The 23,301-nt window shown below is 35.3% G+C and overlaps 2 protein-coding genes across 2 annotated transcripts; one reads left to right on the forward strand and one right to left on the reverse strand.

Annotated features, from left to right (window-relative positions):
• The first annotated feature begins 3,101 nt into the window (after nt 1–3,101).
• LOC110374029 (uncharacterized) lies at nt 3,102–15,086 on the forward strand. The gene is made up of 2 exons (XM_021331551.3): nt 3,102–3,232; nt 12,979–15,086. Exons 1-2 carry the CDS (start codon nt 3,194–3,196, stop codon nt 14,125–14,127), a joined length of 1,188 nt encoding a protein of 395 aa, XP_021187226.3. The 5' UTR covers nt 3,102–3,193; the 3' UTR covers nt 14,128–15,086.
• Nucleotides 15,087–15,332: 246 nt separating this feature from the next.
• Nucleotides 15,333–18,301, reverse strand: LOC110374062 (tol-Pal system protein TolA). Its single transcript, XM_021331614.3, has 3 exons — nt 17,870–18,301; nt 17,400–17,603; nt 15,333–16,621 (listed from the first exon to the last, which is right to left on the reverse strand). Exons 1-3 carry the CDS (start codon nt 18,119–18,121, stop codon nt 16,322–16,324), a joined length of 756 nt encoding a protein of 251 aa, XP_021187289.1. The 5' UTR covers nt 18,122–18,301; the 3' UTR covers nt 15,333–16,321.
• Between the last annotated feature and the right edge of the window lie 5,000 nt (nt 18,302–23,301).

Here is a 23,301-nt window from a genome sequence, read left to right on the forward strand (position 1 = left end):
CTAAACGTTTTTTTGTTAATTTCTAGTACCTATTTATGAGAGCAAAGAATAAAACATGTTATTCCTACAAAAAGATTACTATGACTTACTAAACGCCTTTCCAAATTTCTAATATTTTTTCGAATAATTGCAAAATATAAAAAAAAATCTCTTAGCTTGTCCCAGGTCTTTTTTGGATAGCAAAAAATCTTAAAATCAGTGTCATTCGCAAAGGAACCAAAATCAAAAAAATATTTCGTCTTCTTATTGTAAAATAAAAATAGTTTTGTCGATACGGGTCGTACGACTATAGGATTTTGTATTGTATCGAGTCTAATCGATTTTAATCTTCCATTGTGTGACTTTCGATTCCAATACGGAATTATATAAAAATGTAAATTCACATTTTGAAATCATTAGTTTTAAAAAATTACATATCAAAATTGGACCACTTACATATGGATTTTTCTTTAAAAATTGACAGTTGTAAATTGCCAATAAAAAAATTGAATAGGTAGTTGAAAAAATATTAGTTAAAAAATTATTCTCAAATGAACACGAAAATATTTGCTATTGAATTAAAGTTTTTAAGGACTCATGTGAACTGTTTCTTGTTACAAACGGTTGTACGGAGTCTATCACTTATTGCTCACTATTTTAATACCTACATAAAAATTATGCAAAAAAAAATAATAATTTGCAATTTGAGTTTTGCAATATGACCACAAAAAAGTATATCAAAATATTGAATTTTTGTAGCAAAATCTCTCAGAATTTAAATTTTGCAAAGCTTTGAAATAAAACTTATTAGTTTTTAAAAGTCCAATGATGGAATTGTCAAAATAAACAGACATTAATACTTAAACAAAACGTGTGTTCAACCAACATATTTTCCATTAATTAAAAATCACCATAATTTTACTCTAATTTATTAATTAAATTGTAAATAAATAACTAGGTTTAGAAGCTTAACCGTGTATTATTGAATTAATTATAATTATTCATAATTATTTAAATGAACATAATTATAAATAAGATAAAGTTATCCGAACAATTTCTGTATTTATTTTAGCATATCGTAATACATAATGTAATTAAAAGAAAATCAAATAAATTTTTCATGACACTGACATGATTTTTTATTTACTGGTTAATGATAATGGAAAACAACCACTTTCGTTAAAATGTCCCGAAGTAAGAATAGGATATTTATAATGTACAAAGTTATTCTACTTCTTTGTCTTCCTGCTCTGACCTAATTAATGTAACTAGTCCTCAGTTATATAAAGTAATAACAATCATGATTTATTTAAAGGATCAGTCTAGCTAGCTAGAGTTTTGAACTACTCTGTAGGTATGTAGTAGGGATGTAGGTACACTTTTCCCAAAATTAAAATAAGCAGGTATGCAGTCTTTGTTCGTAAAGTTACAATACAAAAAACGCAGTTATTTAAGAAGTTTAATTGTTATAATTGATTTATTATATAATACCATCCAAAACTGTTGGAAGTAGACAACGCCATTCAGCTTACCTTTCACTAACTACTTTCTTTGTACTTATGTAGCAGATACATAAAGTTCTGCACATTGAACGTAGATGGCGTAAACGTCAGTTTTAAATAAAACACATATGGCATCGATAGAAATAAGCATTTTAAATGGAAAATATATTTTTCTACCTATTTGTTATATCTGAAAATCATTTATACGTAGCGCCAAAAGGTCCAGAAGTAAATAATTTACCCACTGTCACTTCTGAGCAAGGCCTCCTTATTAGGTCTCCTCACCTATCATTTCTTTCAAAAAGTTTCAAATCGCTGCAAAAACATTAGGTATCTCTTTAATAGTGACAAATATATTATACTGTCAATCAATTGTGGCAAAGAATGCGACAATTGATTGATAGTTGATAGATGGTTATCACCAGAGATGCATCAGTCTTTAAAAAAAATGACGAAGAGTGATGGCAATTAGTTCTCTCTAACTATAAAGATAAGATTTTTTTGTTTGTTGGGATGTACCCAAAGGGCTCCAAAAAGTCTGAACCGATTTAAAAGGTTCTTGCACCGTTGGAAAGGTAGACTATTCCCGAGTGACATAGACTATAATTTTGTCCAGTTAACGGAAGAGGTTCTTCCGGGATGCGAGTGAAACCACGGGAAATGAGATAATGAAAAGTTTACATTTATAATGTACTTCTTTCTTTCACGAAACATAACTTCAGACAACTATGTCGTCCGTCAAATATTGAAAAACAAATAATAATTACAAAGGAACCGTTGAGTAATTCGAAGACATTGTTTATAAAGATAATAAATCAACAATAAATAAACAAAGTCAATGTGAGAGTTGCGCGTGCGCCTACTACATTAGGAATTGTATAGAGTTGATTAATCACCCGTAGATTAAAAAAAAATAGGGATTAGGGTCAAATTTTGTTGCATACAGATTATTTATATCTGGTAGTATCAGAACAGCTATACAATCATTAGTGTATCACACATTGCAAGTCTTTTTCCTTGGCAAAAGAATATCTCACTAGAATAAAGAATACTTTGGATCTATGAACTCTAATTTTTAATTTCATCTCTATAATGTCAGCTGTCTTACTTACTGTGAAAATTACAATTCTTGTAATATTAAGATACAGTGGGAAGATACTTTATTAAGCAAGATTATCAGAATTGAAGGGGCTCTAATTAACTGTCAATACCTAAAAAATCTTTTACTATATTTGGGTTTTTCATAAAAGAAATTGTCGAAAATATGTTTGGATAATTGTAGTTTCCCAAATAAATATCAATGGGCAAAAAATCACAGCAAGTGAGTGCTAATAATTAAATTATCCTAGGCCATGTCTTTTCCTACAGCCTACGTTCAGCAGTGAGAGATATGATGATAATATCGTCTTTATATTCGAGACCGATAATCTTTTAATAAACTATTTCACTGAGAGCCTTTCTAACATCACTTCTATGATATATACCAACATAAGGCACCTACCATCCTAATCAATGACATCACTGCAAAATTAAACTAAAAACAAACAAAAAACAATTGCTAAGCGGTTTCATCACCTCTATAGAATCCGTCACAGTCGGATACTCAGTAGCTATCCACTATCCACTTGGGCTCAACCACTCGTTCACAAGCTTTCGACTTGGACAGTCGCGTCCATGCTCGTACAGTCGCCGAGAAAATTTGTGTTGTGATAATGCAGTTGGCTGATGTTTTGTGTTATATTGTTTTGACGGTGAGTGTACTTTTTTAAATATTTTGAATATATTATCAAGGGTTCTAGTATCATTGATTTTGGATTAATAATTAAGCAATAGCCGAAGGCTCATTTGTTATTAAAAATCTTAGCTTATTTAATGCAATTAAAATTAATTTAAAATATATCCTACCAATAAAATAATTACAACTCTAATTAGGTATATTGACTTTATATAATACTATGTTTTTCTAGAGAAACAAGATACTTTAATAATACCGTTTAGACATTGACCACCTTTATCATTAGAAAAACTGGTCCCATTCTGATCAGGAATATACCCGTATACTTAGAGCCCGTTAGAATTTCTAGCAAATACCTTAATAAGACGTTGTGTACATTCCAAGAACTAGCTTATAATATCTACTAATTAAGTTTGATAAATATCCACCTTCAGAGGTTCAAGGAAACATAAACATACGACGAGCTTTAGCAACTTCAGAATGCCTTTCAATTGCTAATACACCAAAAATACAGTCTACTCAAAGAGGTGGATGCCAATGGAAGGTACTACAGGGACATACTTTTATCCTTTTAATGGACTCGGACAAAAATTGATAGATGAAGGTGGACAAAACTTTTGAATGCTTTCATGGAATGTAGTCCATGAAAGCTTGACATTTCGTAGCATCATTATTTTTTTTACTGAAAAAATTCAGAGCACCTGGCAAATTGAGAAAAAGCAATCCTATACTAGCTTTTGACGGAAGATAGCACAACGGCAAGCGAAGAAAATAACTATCCAATTTTGAATAATAATATTCAAGTACCAGAAACAATAGAATTCACAATAGAATGTTAGATTGTCATTTCTTTCAGCTCTGATAGGTTTAAACACTTGCACTCGACTCTTATTAAAAGTACATTAAATCATTTCATCATTGTAGGTACCTAATAATTAATCACAGCAACTCATTTCCTTGGAAACTTTTCCCCGAGAAATAAGTAGCTTTTGGCATTATTTCCTGCATAATTTATTATCGACTGATCTGCAGGTTTAATCATCTAACAAGTCCTAGTGACGAATTTTCTCAAATCTGCCAAATTGCTTATATTTAGAGGCGAATGCATCTGATTTGGAAATATAAGCAGTTACTAGGAAGTAGAGTCTGGTCGAAGTTGGTGATTGATACACCCGTGCATCGGAGAGCACGTTAATGTCGGTCCTGCTTGTGATCTCTCTCCAATCGTGTCGGATTACTGACCCATCGGGTTCTGGATGCCATTATGTATTTTCCCGGATATACCTACGACTCATATACCTTTAGAACAGTACTGTTTAAATTACAAATAAAATTGGGATAAGGGCAGGAGGATGATGATGATGATGATGTTTAAATTACCTAAAGATTATCTCACTAGTCAATATTTATGTTTACATACACACATGACCACAGAGGAAGGAAAGACGAGAAATGCCAAACGGATGATGTATTATAAAAAACAAAACAATAACAATTTTCGTGACCAAATCATAACATCTATTTAGGTTTCCTAAATAAACATAACAACTACCTAATTAAATATCAATAGATAAAATCATCAGTTAATAAACAATAATATCTGATGTCATTCGAAACATCTAAAGCAGTCGTTATGGGTAGTCAGAAGCTAGTAAGTCTGACAATCAGTCTAAACAGTTGCTCGGGTAACTAGGTTAAGGAGGTCAGATAGGGCAGTCGCTCCTTGTAAAGCACTGGTACTCAGCTGCATCTGTTTAGACCGGAAGCCGACCCCAACATAGTTAAGAAAAGGCTAGAAAGATGATGATGCACAAAATACCGTCGTAATATACTTAAAGCCGGTTCAATAAATACATTAACTTTAATCGAATCACTTATTCATCTCGTAAATTACTCGATTGTCAGTTGAAAAAGCAATAGAAAAAGTTAAGATGTTTCTTGTTAGTGATAGAAAATGGTTAATGTTGTTTGTGTACAGCTAGCGTAACTAGACACACGTAATATTATCTACAGAGAAGAATATTCACTTTCAAATATGATTAAGTACCTAGGTTGTTTACCTCTAACTCCTTCTCACCCGACTTTAGAAAAGAAGGCAATAAAGACCCACAATGTGACACTGTATTTATTTATTTAGCAAAGGACCATCAACAGCTTCTGTGGATAAATTAACAAAAATGGTTTTAAGGAGTGTCGGGCTATATAGTACCTATGTAGACAAGAGAATTTTAGTTCACATTAGTTTTCTATATGTTATTCCACTTCTGTTTTCATAAATTTACCATTATACAATCTCTTCATTTTCATGAGTCAAAGAACTTAAAACGTTTCCTATCTTCCTAGAATCCTCCCTATGTCTTTCCTATCTATCTCTCGTTAATTTGGCTTCTATTTTGCTGGGAAAGTTGGAGTTTTCTAGTAAAAATCGAAGTATTTTTATAGTACAAGAGAACATACCATGATTTTCCAGTATTTACCGACTTTAATTCACGTTTCAAGAAACACTGGTTTTTAGAAGTTGTTTTGTCGTGTCTATAAGAGGCGTTTGAACGATTAATAATGCACATAAGTAATTGGTATAAGTTGATATCGATTCGAATGGGTAAGTGGCGAAAAGTTAAGAGATTTATGTGTGGGAATTTCGGTTTCCAATTTTGTTAAAATGATGATTTTGTAAATCTGTACTTCTTTACTAATATAACAAAAAGGAAACATATTCTTATTTGTTTGTTTGTATCGTGAACGCGCCGAAACTGCTGAACCAATTAGGAAGCATCCTTACGTCATTCCCGAGTAAAATGGGCTATTATTATTTTATATTCGGATGCGGAAGTAATTTCCTCAACACGCGAGTGAAAAAACAGGAAATCGGATTGTAAATAATAATAATAAAATAAAAATAATCGAGTATACTTGCTATGACTTAAAAAGAAGAATACAACAATAGTAATTATTATCATAATTGCCACTTCTTTGAATTTCATCAATAGAAGACTCTAAAATACTTTTCCCAGTTCAATATAAAACTGACTGTAAAGCAGTTAAATGATGAATAGGTTATATCATATACAGAGAGCTTCGGTCGTTATTTACCTAACGTTATGGCAATTATTATTGTAAAGGTGGACCAAAGTTTTGAAGACGTTAAGTACCTCACAATACCATGATGTAATAATTACTCGGCTACGGTGACTGTTCTCATTTTAAGGAGATTTGTGCAGATGAAGGTGCTCTATCTATTCCTTCACTGTCCTATCCCGATCGGACGGAAATCTGACACGACTGGAGAGAGATCAGGCGCAGGACAAACATTAACGTGCAGTCTCTGGGCTGCTTGGTGAAAGTTTCTTTAAAGTCTAACAGCATTTCAGATTCACCCGGAACTCGAATACGAGGGGTCTTGGAGACAGTAGTAGTTGCGTTTGGTGACTATTAGACCCTTTACATGATTATAAACTGATCTAGGTTACACAGTACTTACTATTTATTTATTTATTTAATAGTTCATGTACAGATACACACACAGAATACAGAAAAGAACAAAATAGAACACATAGTACAAAAGCGCAGCTTATTTCATAAGAATTTTTTTCCAACAGGCCCGTTATGGGAGAGTTAGAATAAGAAGAGATGCAGATAGAGTGTGTAAAAAAGAAAGAAGCCATAACTAAAATATAATTACTAACATTAACCTAAATATATACTATGTGGGTTAAGCCACTTGATATGCTGATCTTTCATGTAAATTTTCACTTCTGTAACATGATACAGTTGAACTAGAGAAACTTATTACACCAGATCTATTTCATGGTATTTTGCGTTATGACGGGAACTAGGTCAACCGGATAGGCTGATAAGTAGTAAATGATATTGACGATGATGATGATGCTAATTTAGTTGCAAAACTCCTTCCTTTATAAAATTCGATATAATTTGAAGAGTTTGGTAATTTTTTTGCCATCAATACTGACTTATTGACCATAATGCTATTGAGTGTCGTAAATCAGTAACTACTACGAGTTATAGGTTGATTTGTACTCAAAATAAATCTTTTCTCTGAACAACTGTTATTAATATAGCAGTTAAGGGCGACTTTCTATGCCTGGGGGCTGTAACTCCTACAACTCAAACAATATTGCCTAGAAAACTTTATGAAACTTTATGATACTATAACTAAGCGGTTTCGTGTTTTTAACAGGTTAAGAACATGACATCTCGAAACTAAACCGCTTTAAAAATATTAAACTTAAGATTTCGTGTCCTAATATCTAACGTAACTTATAACTTCCACAAAGAAATAATTATGCCACATGAAGTATTACTTTAATCAACTTAAATCGAGCCAATAATAGCGAAAACTCATATCCATATGCAAAATACTTTTCCAATAAAGAAAATGGCTTATAGTAATATTAAATAGAATCACAGTCATGATTTCGAAACACTTTTCTATCGTCAGTTACCACAAAGACTTTCGCTAGTCGCCATATTGTTTTCATTGTAACAACTCGTATGTAGTTAAGTGGTACCTAATTATGTTATTTAATCCGATTATGAAGATTACTGTGTAATAGTAAAGTTTATTATTGTTGTGAGAAGTGGGTTAGGAATACTTTGTTTTGTTTTTTTATTATGATGTTGAATTAAAAGATTAATTTGTGTGTAGTTACTGAACCTTATATTGTAGGTTGTTAGCTTAGGTAAGCTTATACTTGTTCTTGTAAATGAAGGATGATCCAACGACACCAAGCCAGATGTCGTTTTGACAGAAAATGTTTTCTTTAAGGATGATATTCTGATCTCAGCCATTCGAGTCCAAAGACTTTTGGAACCTTGCGCATTTGTATTTTGCATTGATGTAAATATTGTCCAGAAGCTTTAATTGTTCGAAGTTGGCTAAAGGTAATGTTAATTTCACATTTATTGCAAAACGAGTTGTATTCGGAAAAGAAGGGTTTCGTTCCACCCACCTATAAAACAGTCAAAAAAGTCTGTTTCTGAAAACTTACAAAGCTGCTTAAGTGTTAACGACCACTTGACCAACAGGGCAGTAATGTGTAATTATTTCAGAGCACTTCCACTTTCAAGTAGAGAAACTGAAAGCATTTCACGGTGTTTAGTCTAGCAACGCACATTTAGCCTTCGACTAATTAGTTGCTTGATTGACTACTAAGCATAGACCACCTTAATTGTGTAGACTTATGGTGGGTCTACACGATACCACCTTCACACAGACTTTCATAGAATTTTGTCTGCGAAACACATGGGTGCATACAAAAGTGTGAGCCAATGGACAAACATAATCTTGTCATCATAATTCCACTCAGACTTTAGGTTTTATTCAGACTTTAAGTTCATACAGATATTTGTACAAACATAAATTCTGAATCGTATAGGTAGACCTACCATTAGAAACATGGTAAACATAGCCCATCTTTAGCGTGTAAAGGCGGGTAAAAGAATCGGGAAATTCAACTGTCTGTTTGAGCTCTGAAAAAAATGTCTCATTAGCAAACTACTGTATGATTCGTGATAAAATTCACAATATATGCGCGCTATTTGTTCTTCGATCGTATACTTTCGTTTTTCATTCGCATGCTATCAGAAAAAATATTGTGTTTGTTTGTATCTTCAGTTGTTATGTAACTCATGGAAGATATTTTAACTGTGGTAGCCACTATAAAATTAACAGGATGGTAACAGGTATGCGAAAACAATTTTAATTAAATTAAGTATCAACAATAACAATCTAACGATCTTTGCTAAATTGTTATTTAACAAAGTGATAGTGAAATACCTTTCTAACATCTTATATTTACGAGAAAATAGATTACCGCTACGATAATAATTAACATTTTTGCGAAAATAAAAGTGAATTTCTTAGATACCTACTTCATCATCATTAATTTATACAGTCAGAATTTTTAATTAAGATTAATCTGATAACACATGATCACATTTATTGCATACTAGTATATTCTCGCAGTTTCACGCACGCCCCGGGAACTTCTTTCCGTACCTGGATATATTAAAGTTTTTGTCATTTGGGGATAGCGTACCTTGCTTGCGGGAATAGCGTACTTTTCTAAGGAAAAGAGAATTTTCTAATCGGTTCATAAGTTGAGCCTACTCAATGCAAAGAAACAATCAATTATTTTCATTGCTAAACCACTTTAACGTACGAGCGTTTGGTTCATATATTTTGACTAACCTGAAGTGAATAGTAGCTTCGGAGCCGTTCACGAGAATGTACCCTTGGAATTAATAGGCAATTTATTATTCTCACTATCCAGTAAATAACTTGCGGTTAAAACAATGTCAGTGAACTTGTGAGATCTCTTATTTCCGTCTTCTTAACGGAAATCTATCTTGTTTGTAAGAACAATGCATAGCTGGTTTGAGATTTTGTGTACATTTGTATCAAAAACAATGGGTATAAAATGAGTTACTTAGGATATGTTACTTGTACGAATAGTGTTTAATATTGTTTTGGCGCCCAAATGAGGCACATGTATTTTTTCTAGACTTCAAATTCTTTTAAAAATCGTTTCGTCATTTAAAAAACCGGCCAAGTGCGAGTCGGACTCGTGCACGAAGGGTTCCGTAAATTACAGTTAAATCAACCTATCTCAAAAACTATAAGAGATACTTTGATCAAACCAAAAATCGTTGAAAGAGTTAATTAGCATGCATCACCTCTATTTTTTTTAGAATTTTATACCCCGTAGTTATAAAAATAGAGGGGGGGGGACATACTTTTTACGACTTTGAGAGCTGATATCTCAAAAACCGTTCACTTTAAGAAAAATGTTTTTTAGAAAACTTTATATCATTTTAAAAGACCTTTCCATTGATACCCCACACGAGTATGTACATCGAAAAAAAAAATTTCATCCCTCAGTTACATGTATGGGGGCCCCACCCCCAATTCTTTTTTTTACTATTTAGTGTCATATTTTTGTAGCGGTTCATACAACACATATTCCCATCAAATTTCATCACTGTAGTACTTATAGTTTCCGAGTAAATCGGCTGTGACAGACGGACAGACGGACAGACGGACAGACGGACATGACGAAACTATAAGGGTTCCGTTTTTGCCATTTTGGCTACGGAACCCTAAAAATGCTTCTGTACGGCATCAGGCAATAGTTCGGAAACTGCTTTTTCTGTTTCTCTTAGGCACTAATTAATAGGGGATATGTTTTGACGAAGTTTTGATCATGCACATGGATGAAGCCTACCCGGGCTGTAGGGTTGGTCGCGCGAGTTACCGCGCCCCTGGTACATAAAGGGCTTAAGAAGGAACATGATGGGTTTAAGTCAGTAAGAGTCTGACACACGCTGCTAACCCACAGCGGTAGGGGTCATTTGAGGATTTCCCATCATAAAATGTAATACTAGTAGGTATGATGAACTGGCTTATTTGTTTACTTTGCAACACCGGTATGTTTGTCTGTTTATAATATTGTATATCAGATCATATGACTTATTGACATTGTTTAACTCTGCAACACGTTATATATCGTCATTACATAGATATGTATGATCGTTTCATTGTTTATTTATTTTTATTAGCATTTTTGTTTTCACGGAAATCGGTTTCACAATGCTGGGTAACATTCTTCAGCTATTTCAATTATAAGTGGTAAATTGATGGTTGATGGATGACGTACAAGGCCTTTTTCCGGCCACGGCGGGTATTCTCTTATAAAGGGAGATCATGCCAGCTACGCAGAACATATTACAGTGCACGACCAGTTGCGCAGATACAGGTGCAGGTTTATAGCCCGATGGAACGGTAATTCCACACGACTGGAAAGAGATCAGGTGCAGAACCGTTTATGTGCGGAGAGCATATGCCATAAATATGTATGTATGTAGGAAGAGGATAAAAAAAGAAACAACATATGTTTTAGTTGAGGTTATTCACATCAGATGACCCTGCTGCGGGTGGAACAGTGCCTATATGTCACTGACTAAAACCCACCTTCCTTTTTTCTGAAGCGCATTGTGTACTAGAGTCGCAGTATCACTTTCGAATACTCAATTCCGCAGTCCTCATCGTATCTACGCCTATAATTAAAACAAACAAGAATTGGGAGTAGCCCAAAACAAGCATCTCAAGAATTAATTTAGAAAAACGAAAGTATGCAAAAACGTTTGTAAATGTCTTAATTTGCATTATCTTCAATAGAGACTTCACTTTTAGACTTTAAACAAACATTACATTATGTAAAACACGTGTTTTTTATTTAAATCACTCATAACAACATTATATTTGCATTAGTATGTATGTTTGTTAGACAGGGGTCAAAAACTGACGGTTTCAAGTTGACCCCACATTGTTCTTCCTAGAAAGTAGTCTAAAGAATTTTTACTTGCATTTTGACCTACAATAGAACTATGAATGTTGCTGAATACCGTAATATGAAAGGCTGTTTTGAACGCAGGTTTCATTTAAGGGTGAAGAATTGTATCATACACTATTTGTTTGCAGGATTTGATTACAAGTTTCTTTGCTAACTTCGAGCAGACTATTTGTAGGAGATTTTCCATAAAAAAGGCATTGTATAAATCCACGTTAAAGACATTATCAACGTCAACATAGACGGCACGCACATAAAACATTTTACTTTTCCTACCATCTGTTAAACTGTACAGCAAAAACTGCTATCTGCCCACATTCTATCGCCATTTACAAACTGCGCAAGAGTTGAGATTTACCGTCACATTATAAGATCACGCACGGGAAAGTGACGCATGCGCGTACCCATACTTTCATACATTTTTGTATGCAGTACTTAAGACCTTAGGGATCAGGATTTGCATAGAAAGATGTTATGAGCCATCGTTTGTATGCAAATTTTTGTGTAATACGTGACTTAGTTTCGAGTTGTGACAGTGGTTTTGCAATAGGTATTTTTCATTTTTGAGTTTTCAAAACAAAAGGTATAGGTGCGTATTGAGAGAAGGAATGAGCGTTATAGATACACGACGTTCCGTCAATGCATATTCTAGACTTTATGTCTTAGAATCCTCAAAATGTTTTACTTCACTTTTGCATCCATCTTATCTTAACTTTGAAAAGTTTTATTGGCACTTTCTTGAGGTAGAATCGAACCCGTACACTCATACTTGAGAGGCTGGTGCTTTAACCACTCCTAATGTTTGTATTTAGCTTTCCGCAATAATAAATACCTATTCGACGGTGCTCAAAATCAAATAAATAACATTAAACATAAGATGACAGCTTGTTTTTAAATGCGATCATTATTCAATTATCTCGATGAACAATGCTTAGATCAACATTCATCACAATAGAAGAACCATTTATTTTTAATTTGATAAGCAGTCCAGGTAGTTGGTTTAGTCTACAACTTGGTAGTATTTACTTTATTGGAGGCACTTCTAGTATTTTTACAATTTCAAAGCTAAATCAACCAGATAAGTTGATCCTAGTATTAGCAACTAGAGATCAAGTGTGTGGCGCATCGGCGAACGCATACTTTCTTAAATCATTACCGTCACGTAAAAACTTGCATTCTGCGACCATATTGGGGCTGGTTGCAGTAATGTAAGAAGTCATACAAAAACTATGACAAATGACCGACAGACAGATAAATTGAATGTCCTTCAATTGAATTAGATGCTAGAAATATGTAGGATGCTAGACTGAGTAACTTTAAGTGACTTTTGCTCTTTTCGACAGATCGGCTACATTTTCAACCAAGTTCTAAAATCCAACTTTTTCCATTCCAGATAACAGTGACAGCATCATGCGCAAGAGCAGAAGAAAACAAGTCCGAAGTAGAAGAACCGCAAGCTGTCAAAAAAATCAGCAAACGAGAAGCGACAGTTATTCTTGATAACTTCCCAATGGACAGAATATTCCAGAAGCCTAAAGTCATCTACAGAAGAATATCGAAATCAAGATATGGACCTCCGAAATCAAAATATGGACCACCGAGGCCAAAGATTAAGCCACCCAAAGCAACCAAGAAACCTGGAAAGAAAGGCCGTAAAGGAAAACCAAAAAAGGGAGCTATACCTAAATTTGGGGTACATGACTACAAAGCTGTAAATAATCTTAATAAAAAGCGAGCATCAAAACCTAAACCGAAATACGGTATTCCTAAAACGAAACCAAATGGCAGACCGAGTTTTGGACATGTTGTGAAAATGCCCCATTATTCCTTCTTCGTACCTGAAAACGGAAATTTCGGAGAGCCACCAGCGCCCTATGTAAGAGATCAGCCATCGCAAAAACATGGTTATATAGATCCACTTGTTGACTCTTATGGTGCGCCTGTGAAACCCAACCCAATCAATGAAGTTTATTCAACGCCCCAAAGCTTCCAAGAAACATCACCACCATACGAAGCTCAAGAGTACAACAGACCGGACTATCAATGGTCAAACAATAAATTTGTACAACAGTCTGACACAGACTACGCTTTTAGTAAGAATAGGCCTGCGTTTGCGAAGCAGCCTGTTTATGTAACTCCACATCCCAAAGATTACAACGATGACACATTCGATGCAGATGCAGCTGAAAAGCATAACGTGATGCAAGATAACAAATTCTTCTTTAGAAGAAAGAGACCGTTTTACTTTGCTGATTCAAAAGTTGTGAATAGGCCATGGAAGCCGAATAAGCAGAATGAATTTGAAGATGACATTATTGTGGGTGGACAGTACGCAGAGCCTCCGGCGAGGTTCCTGGCGAAGACACAGCAATCACCGATGTACGATGATGATGAAGACGAGGATACGTTCTCTCCGCTGCACGGCTACGTGGACATGGACTTGCCTTCATCTAACAACTCTCCGTACGTGAATTACAAGCACAGCAACTTGGCGTTCAGTCCGCAGAACCTGAATGATGCATTCAGTATAGTAGACAAATAGAATTAACTTAATGTTACGATCTTATCTGGGCAATGAAATGAGAGTGGGTGGTAGTGAACATACGAGAGTTTGTGTGATATTTTATGTGCGAAGTGACAAAATTGAAATGAATCTTCAGTAGGTGTTAAATGATTCCCCCTTGATGAACAAAGATAAAAATAAAGATTATATTTATGTGTCCTAACGTGACTACGCAAAACTGGACTATTTAAAGTATTTTTTCCACTTCTACCAAAAATGGACAGACTAAACAACCGTTGGAGCTGTCGAAGAATAATGTTAGTATTAATATTTGGTACCATACTACTATCGTAATTATTTTACTTTAGATAAGTAGTGTAAACCAAGATAAAGTACTCGATTAAAATAGAATAGATCAAGAGCGGACGACTGCCAGACCTCCGTATACCATATTACAGACATTGAAATATGATCTGTGCTCATTATTTATATACGAGTACAGTTCACCTCTTACAGGACAAAAGATTTGGACTCACTTGATGTGCTATGATAAACATTGGACCATGTTGATGTAATTAACAGCAAAAAAAATCGCAAGATTAGGATTTTGGTCTACAGAGACATCGTCAGTAGTCAATCATTCATACCATAATTCATACCCATGTAGTATGGAGGTGTATAAAAAGTTTTTTTAAGTATAGGAGGTCTGATAATCTTCGATTCTCTTTGAGATATCATTCTTCCAAAATGATAACTTCTTATGTGTGGTTCTTTTCATGCTTTATTGTCTCGTTCCATTTTATTCATGTACAACGAGCTAGATATTAACTTAATTCCACCGTATTATTAAAATGCCTTCTTTAAATTAAGTAATTGTAATTTGTAGATAACAGAAAAGATGTTAGGAATTGGAGAACCCAATACTAGCATAAGTTGTTTAGCAGTAGTTACTTTTATATGAACTATATATATTAAAAGGATATAATAAATTAAAAATGTTTTTCAATTTCCACATGATATCAAGAATTATTTTTATCTTTTGGGTTATCAGGACTAAATGGAGTATCAGCAAGACTGGAGCTGTTATACTGTTTTCGGTAGTAATCAAATGTGTGTGATAGCGAACAACTTTTCAGTAGAAAGTATTTGATTTAAACTATTTGTGAAATTACATATCTATCGCTAAAATGTTTCAATGTGTTGCATTAATTATGTAGCATAATTAGTAATAAAATAAAACAAGATTATCATGATCCATACTATATTAACAGAAGCTTAAACGAAATCCATCATATCAAAAGCTTATACGTCGAACGTCTTAACACACAATATTATAAAACTACAGTAAATCGAGCTAATCAAAATTATCGTAAATTCGTCGTAATCCACGCATTCTCGAAAATAAAAAGTCCGGTAAGAGTATATTTACATTCCTTTAAAAATGAAATGCAAAAGCTGCTATTGTTATCCATTTTGAGAAGCCTGTGAACACTAAAAGTCAAAACTAAAATATAAACTTCATGTCCTGTGTGGTTATTTGGTAAGTACCCAACTGTGAATTACCTAGCTTATACAAAATTAACCTACGAACGGACACTACTGAGACTGTTTAGACTGGAAACTATAGTAAATAGATGTAAAGGTAAAATATAATTTTGGGCATGATTGTGAAAATTTTGTCGCAATATCTATAGAAAGGCACAATGATCAAGAAATCATAACTGATGAGGAATTTCCAGGAAGTGTGGCATTTCCTACAGTTGGTTGACATCAAAAGTAAAATTATTCAAAAAAACTGCACAATACAAGGTCAAGAAAGAACTAATACAGGCGGAGACATTACTACAGTTGCTAAACCGCTAAAATAGACAGCTAGTGCATTTAAACAAGTTTCTTAAGACAATAACGATGGAACTGATATCAAACTCATTTCATGTCGCAGAATCAGTGGCGGACTTGAAGATCTGATATTTGTCGGAAATTCTTTTAATGGTGCAGAAAAAACACTGCAGCAGAGTAACAGTATTTCCAATTCGAAACCCATATCTGATAAATTGACTGAACTTTCAAACTTAATATGCCAAATCTGTCCATGAAGCCTTGCGTTCCTTAAGTTTCAACGATGAGTCGTATGATAAAATCCACTGTTTTTTCTTCACTCCGCCACAAAACCGAATTTCCGACCCCGAGCTGATGTTTCAATCACTTAACCATACTTTCCTTACTTTCTGGATCATCGTCCTCGCTTGCTGTCTTTTGGCGCCACAGCAATCTGGTTCATGACGTGTTTCTTCCTCCGCGCATTGCCGCAAGCCGCCCGCGCCGCCTCGCACGCGCAATGCGCGGCTTGCTTCGTCGCCGCGCACTCAGCGCAGGCGCATTGTAGCTTGTGTTGCAAGTGTGCTAGTCTTGCTCTCGCTTCCGATAGGTTATGACATTTCTCTTGTAGTCCGAATTTCGTCTTCTCTAAAACGCAGTGCGCTGACTTTTCCAGTTGTGCCGCTAGTTGTGTGGCTTGTACCATAAGTTTATGCTGTAAAATGTAAGACAAAAGATAACTTCTTAAAATACTGTCTATACTAACTGATGTGTATCTACATGTTAGAGTTACCGCTTGATGATAAAAATAAAGAAAACAACGAAATAAAATTGTGTGTCTTAGTTTGTATATTTCCAGAAAATTTTATTATTATTTTATAAACGATTATCCACCATTCTTATGATTGAAAATTATTTCCTTTTACCGCCTGTGCAGAAACATTGTAATAGTTTCCCTGAATATGCTCTGAAGCAGACTGGGACACAAGACAATACTGTGGCTGCTGCTACAAATGAGCACAATGACATGCAAATCATCGTTGGGACGACGTGTTTGCTTCAAATTATTTTCTCTTGATTAAGATGAAAGGCGTCCTGACCCCGTATGGACCTTATGGGAAAGAGAAAACAAAGTTTTACGAAGCTTCCTTGTAGTAAATTAGGCACTTCAACAATTACTACCAAATAAATTTGGAATTGAAATAATCTGGATTATGGTAGTAACCGCAATGAATTCGCCATTTAATGTTAAATACTTCGTAAAACTTTGCGTTCCTTTTCATCTGGTGGGGTAGGAATTGTTGAAGATACGCAGCATAGAAAAAAAAATGAAAGTAAGGAAAATTGATTTAGCTAAATGTAAAATTAGTCTGAAGTTTGTGAATATACTTGATAGCTAAAGATATTTTTAAAAGAACAGACATCTACGATGTTTAAAGCAAAGGGAAGAGTTTGGAGAGTAAGTATATGTAGAACATGATTTAAAAGCTCACCTGAGCAGTGGCTTGCTGTGCAGCTTGCACAGCAGCGTTTACAGTTCCTTGTTGTTGGTGTACCGCAGCTGTGTTCTCAGCTACAACAGCCTCTGCCTCCTTCACCTCCTGTTGTAGTTGCTCCACGACAGCCTGTTTGCCAGCGAGCGCTGCCTCGGCTGCCTTAGCTGCTTGTAGTGCCTTCTCCGCTAATTGAGTTTTAACCTGGAAAAATTATAAAAGAATGGACAAAATAATTTTCTCACAAACATCATAACATGGCTCAAACGCTGAAACATTTAATTTATCAATGATAGATGACGGATAAATTTTTTGAAGTTATCAAAATACAAAACACTGTAGACTCCAATCTTTCATGAAATCTTCAATAGTTAAATGAAAATCTTCCATTACACAATCAGCTGATAGATATGTCAGATGCACTTGACACTTGATTTAAATAAACACACCAGTTACAGTATAAATCTTACCATGTGAGCCGCCTGAGCTCCCGCGGCGTTCTGTGCCGCTTGTGCTGCCTTCGCTTCAGCAGCTGCCTTCTGAGCTATACTCGAGGCACACTTCCCCTTACAGTCCCTCGGAGCTTCCCTTACTCTATTGTCTTTCTTGCCTTGCAGCTGCTGAGCCAGCTGCGGCAAGTCTGGCTGCTTGTCGATTGATCGTCTCTCCGGGAACCCCCACACTGACGCACAAGTCAGCAACAAACACACCCACAGTCTCATTTATACACAATTTGTTATCCTACAAGTATATATCGGCAATATTATATTGCCCACGCGGACCTAAATGACTACATAAGTTTTTTCCTTTCATAGAATGGTGGATAAGAAATTTTTCATCAAGGCTTGTGACACAAACAAATCACGATCAGGTTGGATGACAGTTTGACATTGATAGTTCTAAATTTTAATTTCTATCAAAGATATTTTCATCACAACTTTTTGGTCACCATTTCTTCTTAATTGATAATGAAACCTTTTACTTGAACTTAATTGATTTTTAAGTGCGATCTTGTCTATGTGAAATCTACAAGCATCAGTGAATAGACAACCTATACAGAGAATGATTCAAAAGCTAAAAATGAACTGCGAAATCGAACAAAGAAAACAATATAAGGTTCAAAAATGTCTTAGATACATGAGTATTATGTAAGATAACGTGTAACTTTTGTACATGAGATCTTGTCCCGGGTCGGCCCGGAATATCTTTTGAGTTTGAATACATTTCCCCAAAGCAGCCTTGAATCAGGAGGAATTGATACCCTCGTGGCTCGGAGAGCACTTACTAAATCCGCGTCCTGCCCCTAACTTCTCTCTGGTCATGTTGGTTTGAACTGTGAGAGTTAGGGTATAGAGAATAAAACGTAAGTATCTCACAGATAAACTTAAACTTCGACTGATGATGGTATCCCATCAAATAATCAAATATAACATAGAAAGTATAATATACTAGAAAGTATACCATGATGTTTTAGCCAATCATCATTTTTTAAACCATTGTTAATAATTGTCAAGACGGAGGTTGTGGGAGGTAAAGGGAAAAGAGGATCATTGCTCAGTAAGTTGTAGTAACCACCGCTAGAACAATCTTGGGTATACTTTCAGGTCTGTCAAGTTAAATAGATAAAAGAGATAAAATAAATTTAATAAGAAACATATTAGGCAATGATAGAGAGACAAAAACAAATATGTTCACGGTCTAATATAATCAATGAGGTGCCTTGAAAGAGCATGATGATCAGCAGTTGATTGACACGTGTTGCTGATAATAGTTTACCTACATACAAGACAAGTAGGAGTACAAACAATAAGTTTCCTTAAATAACACAAATGCAACTCGTTTAGTTTCAGTCACAATAGATGAAAGCAGTTTGTAGTTATTCCTGATAACATGAGGTTGCATACATATTTTACTGGCAGCAAATTCACACTGATCACAGAACAGAAAATTCAAATAATGACGTCCTTACTCTCCGTCAATCAACAACTTGTCATGGCTTAAATTTTGTGTGAAAATTTGTGTTTTATAGAACCCCAATGAAATTATGTGTGCTTATATTTTAACCATTAGTTTGGATAGCCACGTGACTGAGGCTTGAATTTTTCGCCTCTGATTCGTTTGTTAAGCGCACATCGCTCACCTGCTTCTTGGGATTTTGTGTTTCAAGGGTCAGTATGGTTTTGACTTTCTCATCCTTGTCAACTTCAAATGTTTTGAAGACTTATCACTTAGCATCATCCTGATCCAACCCATCTGAATTATTATTTATGTAGCAGTTGGAATCTTTGCCGCTCATTTTATTTTTATCATTACCTTCTGGTGCCACAGATAGTAACTATCGTGTTAGGATATTAAGATTAACTTTAACTAGTTGGCCCTCATTCTGTTTGAACTCTAACTTTAAAAACAACTTGCTACCTGTTCACAATACTTGTTCTATCTTACATTAGATAACTTAACTATTTCAGATCAGATTGTGATGTAACATAATCCCGCTCTTGCAGATAAATGACTGATTACTTTATATTATTTTTCAGAATTGCGTGGAGGACCTCGTATCATAGCTCCCTCCACGGACTTCATCATCTAGACAACCACACACTTGGCTCCTACAACTCCTAGGAGCTTCCGCCACAGCACTGCTGGCCTCAAAATCCGTAAACGTAAAAAACTAAGCTGGCTGCAGGAGCCAGGACTTGTGAAAAATGATTTGCCTCTCTTTGTACGCCCTGATCGCTTCTGCCACGATCCTTGCGTGCGTTCCAGTCTGCTACAGACAGTTTGAGATGCACAAGTTCGTTAAGTGTCTCCGGAAATAAGAAATTATGTTAATTTGCATGAGTTGCGTGACGGCGCTCATTGCGGTTGGCTGTATCACATGTGGTCCCATATTGCTGGACGCGCTCTGGCCGAAGTGCCCTAACAGGAACGCTGACATGCCGCAACCATGCAAGAGCCCCTGCTGTCCTAAACGATCTCACAACAGCTGAGAAATTGTTTTGTATATTGTTTACTTTAAGTTGTATTAAATATCTGTATCATCATCTATTGTTGTCTTTAGTTTATTTGCTGGAGATTTGAAGACTTAGATAGGATAGACAATAATCGCCTGAAGTATTTACCACACACATAATTTTAGACACGAGTTTTTTTCTTGTTTTTAAGATAAATATTTAGAACCTGAGATATAAGTTCAGAGATCTTTGTTTACAGGCCACATAACTATTAGTACTAAACAAAATTTGCGAAAATAGTTTTAGTAAGACGATTTATTGTAAGTCAATCTAAGATTTTCTGACCGACTTTTTGTAGGAGTTGTGCGACTGTGTGTTGCACTATTCCTACCAATGTTTATTACCTACAACAAATCATCATCATCATCATCATCTCAGCTATAGGACGTCCACTGCTGAACATAGGCCTCCTCCCTTGATCTCCACAGATACATGTTGGAGGTGACCTGCATCCAGCGTCTTCCGGCGACCTTTATAAGGTCAAATACAAATCGGTCACCGATTGTTATCGGGAGTGAATAACTACAATTCTTCTTCTTCTTTCGTGTCGATGACATGTCTTATACTACTTAGATACTTAGACTACACTTTGTCAGCCCAATATGCCGCCACAGCGAGAGCACGGCCGAATGCACTCATGAGGTCCTGCCGCGAGCAAGTTTCAGGGCACAGTGGACATGGTGATGACGCTCCCAAGGTCCATCCCGCCCGTTAAACCCCACCTTCGGAGTCTGTTTAAGGACTGCCAAACTCTTCTCGGGAGATCGTGTCCAGGACTACAATTTAATTGGGCGATTATAAACTTCTCTCCGTTCCGTTTTGTGGAGCCTGAGCTTGCTTGATAGTATTTGTGTAGATGAAGTTGAGTTCGAGCTATATTTTGCTAATGCTTATCAAAAGGGGCTTGTTCATAACTTCTTGCCATAACTTTTTTCCTTTAGCCTTGTAAAGACTTCGTCATTTTGGCTTTTAGCAGTTGGAAACATAAAAGATGGAATAAAATAAATTATATAAGGGAGCAAATTTGACTGAACTGATTCAAAATATAGGTGTAGGCAATATAGTAATTGTTGGAAATCTAGATTATTCCTGGATGGGATTAGTATTTTATGCAGGTACGAAAAGATCTCCCAGAACTCGGTTCAGACTGCGATAACCAGCTAATCTCAATAACTGTACCTCCGATTGCGACAGCTTTTTTTTAATCGGGCCCAATCTTCTTGTTCTCTATCAGCATATACCCCAAAAATCGCAGTATGTGATAATTACGATAAACACCCTAAATACTTGGAAAAGGAGGTTTTAATCCTTATCATTACTTAATATCTATGCTGCCCACTATGCCCCGACAGCTGCATAGTGGATGACCTATATAACGCTACTGAAAATGCCGTATGCGTAGCGAAATATTGGGCCTCCAAAATATAAGTTGCCATCGACTCGCCAAGAAGATTACTTAATATTATAAATGCAAAAGAGACTTCGTCTGTCGGTTAAGCTTCCAGAACAAAATTATTAAACCGATTTAAATGCCTAGAGCCTGAGACAGGTCCATAGGCTACTTTTTATCCGAATGCGGAAAGAAGTTCCGTAAGGACGCGAGTGGAACCACGGGGGACAGTTAGTCCTTCTTTATGTTAACAAATTCTTAACCAACCTTCTCAAACTCATGACGCTATGACATTGACAGAGTTTTATGAAGAAATTTTAAATTTAGAAAATGGTGTGATGTTTCCATTTGTGTCATAAATCGAGCGAAAATTTTCATGTGAATAAAATACTCGTAAAAACAATATGCGTGTTAAATTATTGTGGAATGTCGCTAGGATAATCTTGATATCGGGATTATCTTTCGGCGTCTAGTTTATCCCATGATAGCAAAATTGTCAAAGAATAACTGGCTTTTGCATGTAAGTAAGTAAAATATTTTCTTTGTTACAAGTTACAAGAGCAAAACTTTGCCAAGAAATTGCTGAACTTTTCTTATAACACATTTTTTAAAACCGGGATTTGGATATAGCTTTGTGACATGACAACTGCTTAATCCTCTGAAAATGTCAGTGCATTTCGTTGACTTGTGAAGTGTATTCAGACTGTAGAAGAAAAGTACCAACAAGATCCAAGATAAGCACCATTTACTACTTTTTGTAATATCCTATCGTTTTCCAAAATTACTTCGATTTTTGTTTCAGATTGTATGGTTTACGGCCCAGTGTCTGCTGTGGTTAGCGGCGCGGCGCTCTTTCTCGGCGCCAAGCTGGCTGTCAATTATATAGCGAGATTATTGTGGCCTCGCAAAAAGTGCAAAGAGTGTGGTATGAAAAGCAAACCTCGAGCTGCCGTTAACTAAGCCTTTTATTACGAAAGATTATATTCTTGGATAACGTTAAGTCCCCAAGATGGTTTGTGTCAGTTGTGGAGCGTTCATCACTTTGATTGGGCTGATTGTGCTTGGACCTTTAATATGTGAAAGAGTTTTGTGTTGTTTAACTAGTAAAAGGAAAAAATCCTGACAACGAGCCCCCAGAAAGGATTCACTTGTACATGAACATGATGACTGTGTATGCTCACCTTGAATTATATTCAATAATGAAATAATTTCGTCTGTTTTATTTTAGATTTTGTTATGTTCCGTTTTTGTGCTCCAAATACCTTTTTATCTGTTTCAACATTTTTATCAATTTACTTTGTGTTGAATATGTCTGAAGCATCGTCCCGCATGACGCTTACGTTAAGTTCGTCAAGCTTATTAAATTATTTTTCATTATGTTCTCTTTGTATTCTGTCTCTCCTTATATAAATCTCTTTTGTTTCAGAGCCAATGATTTGCATATCAATACGGATCCTGATTGCCGCTGCTATAGTCCTGAGAATTTTGGGCTATTGCA

Source organism: Helicoverpa armigera, chromosome 23, assembly GCF_030705265.1.
Source record: "Helicoverpa armigera isolate CAAS_96S chromosome 23, ASM3070526v1, whole genome shotgun sequence".
NCBI lineage: Eukaryota > Metazoa > Arthropoda > Insecta > Lepidoptera > Noctuidae > Helicoverpa > Helicoverpa armigera.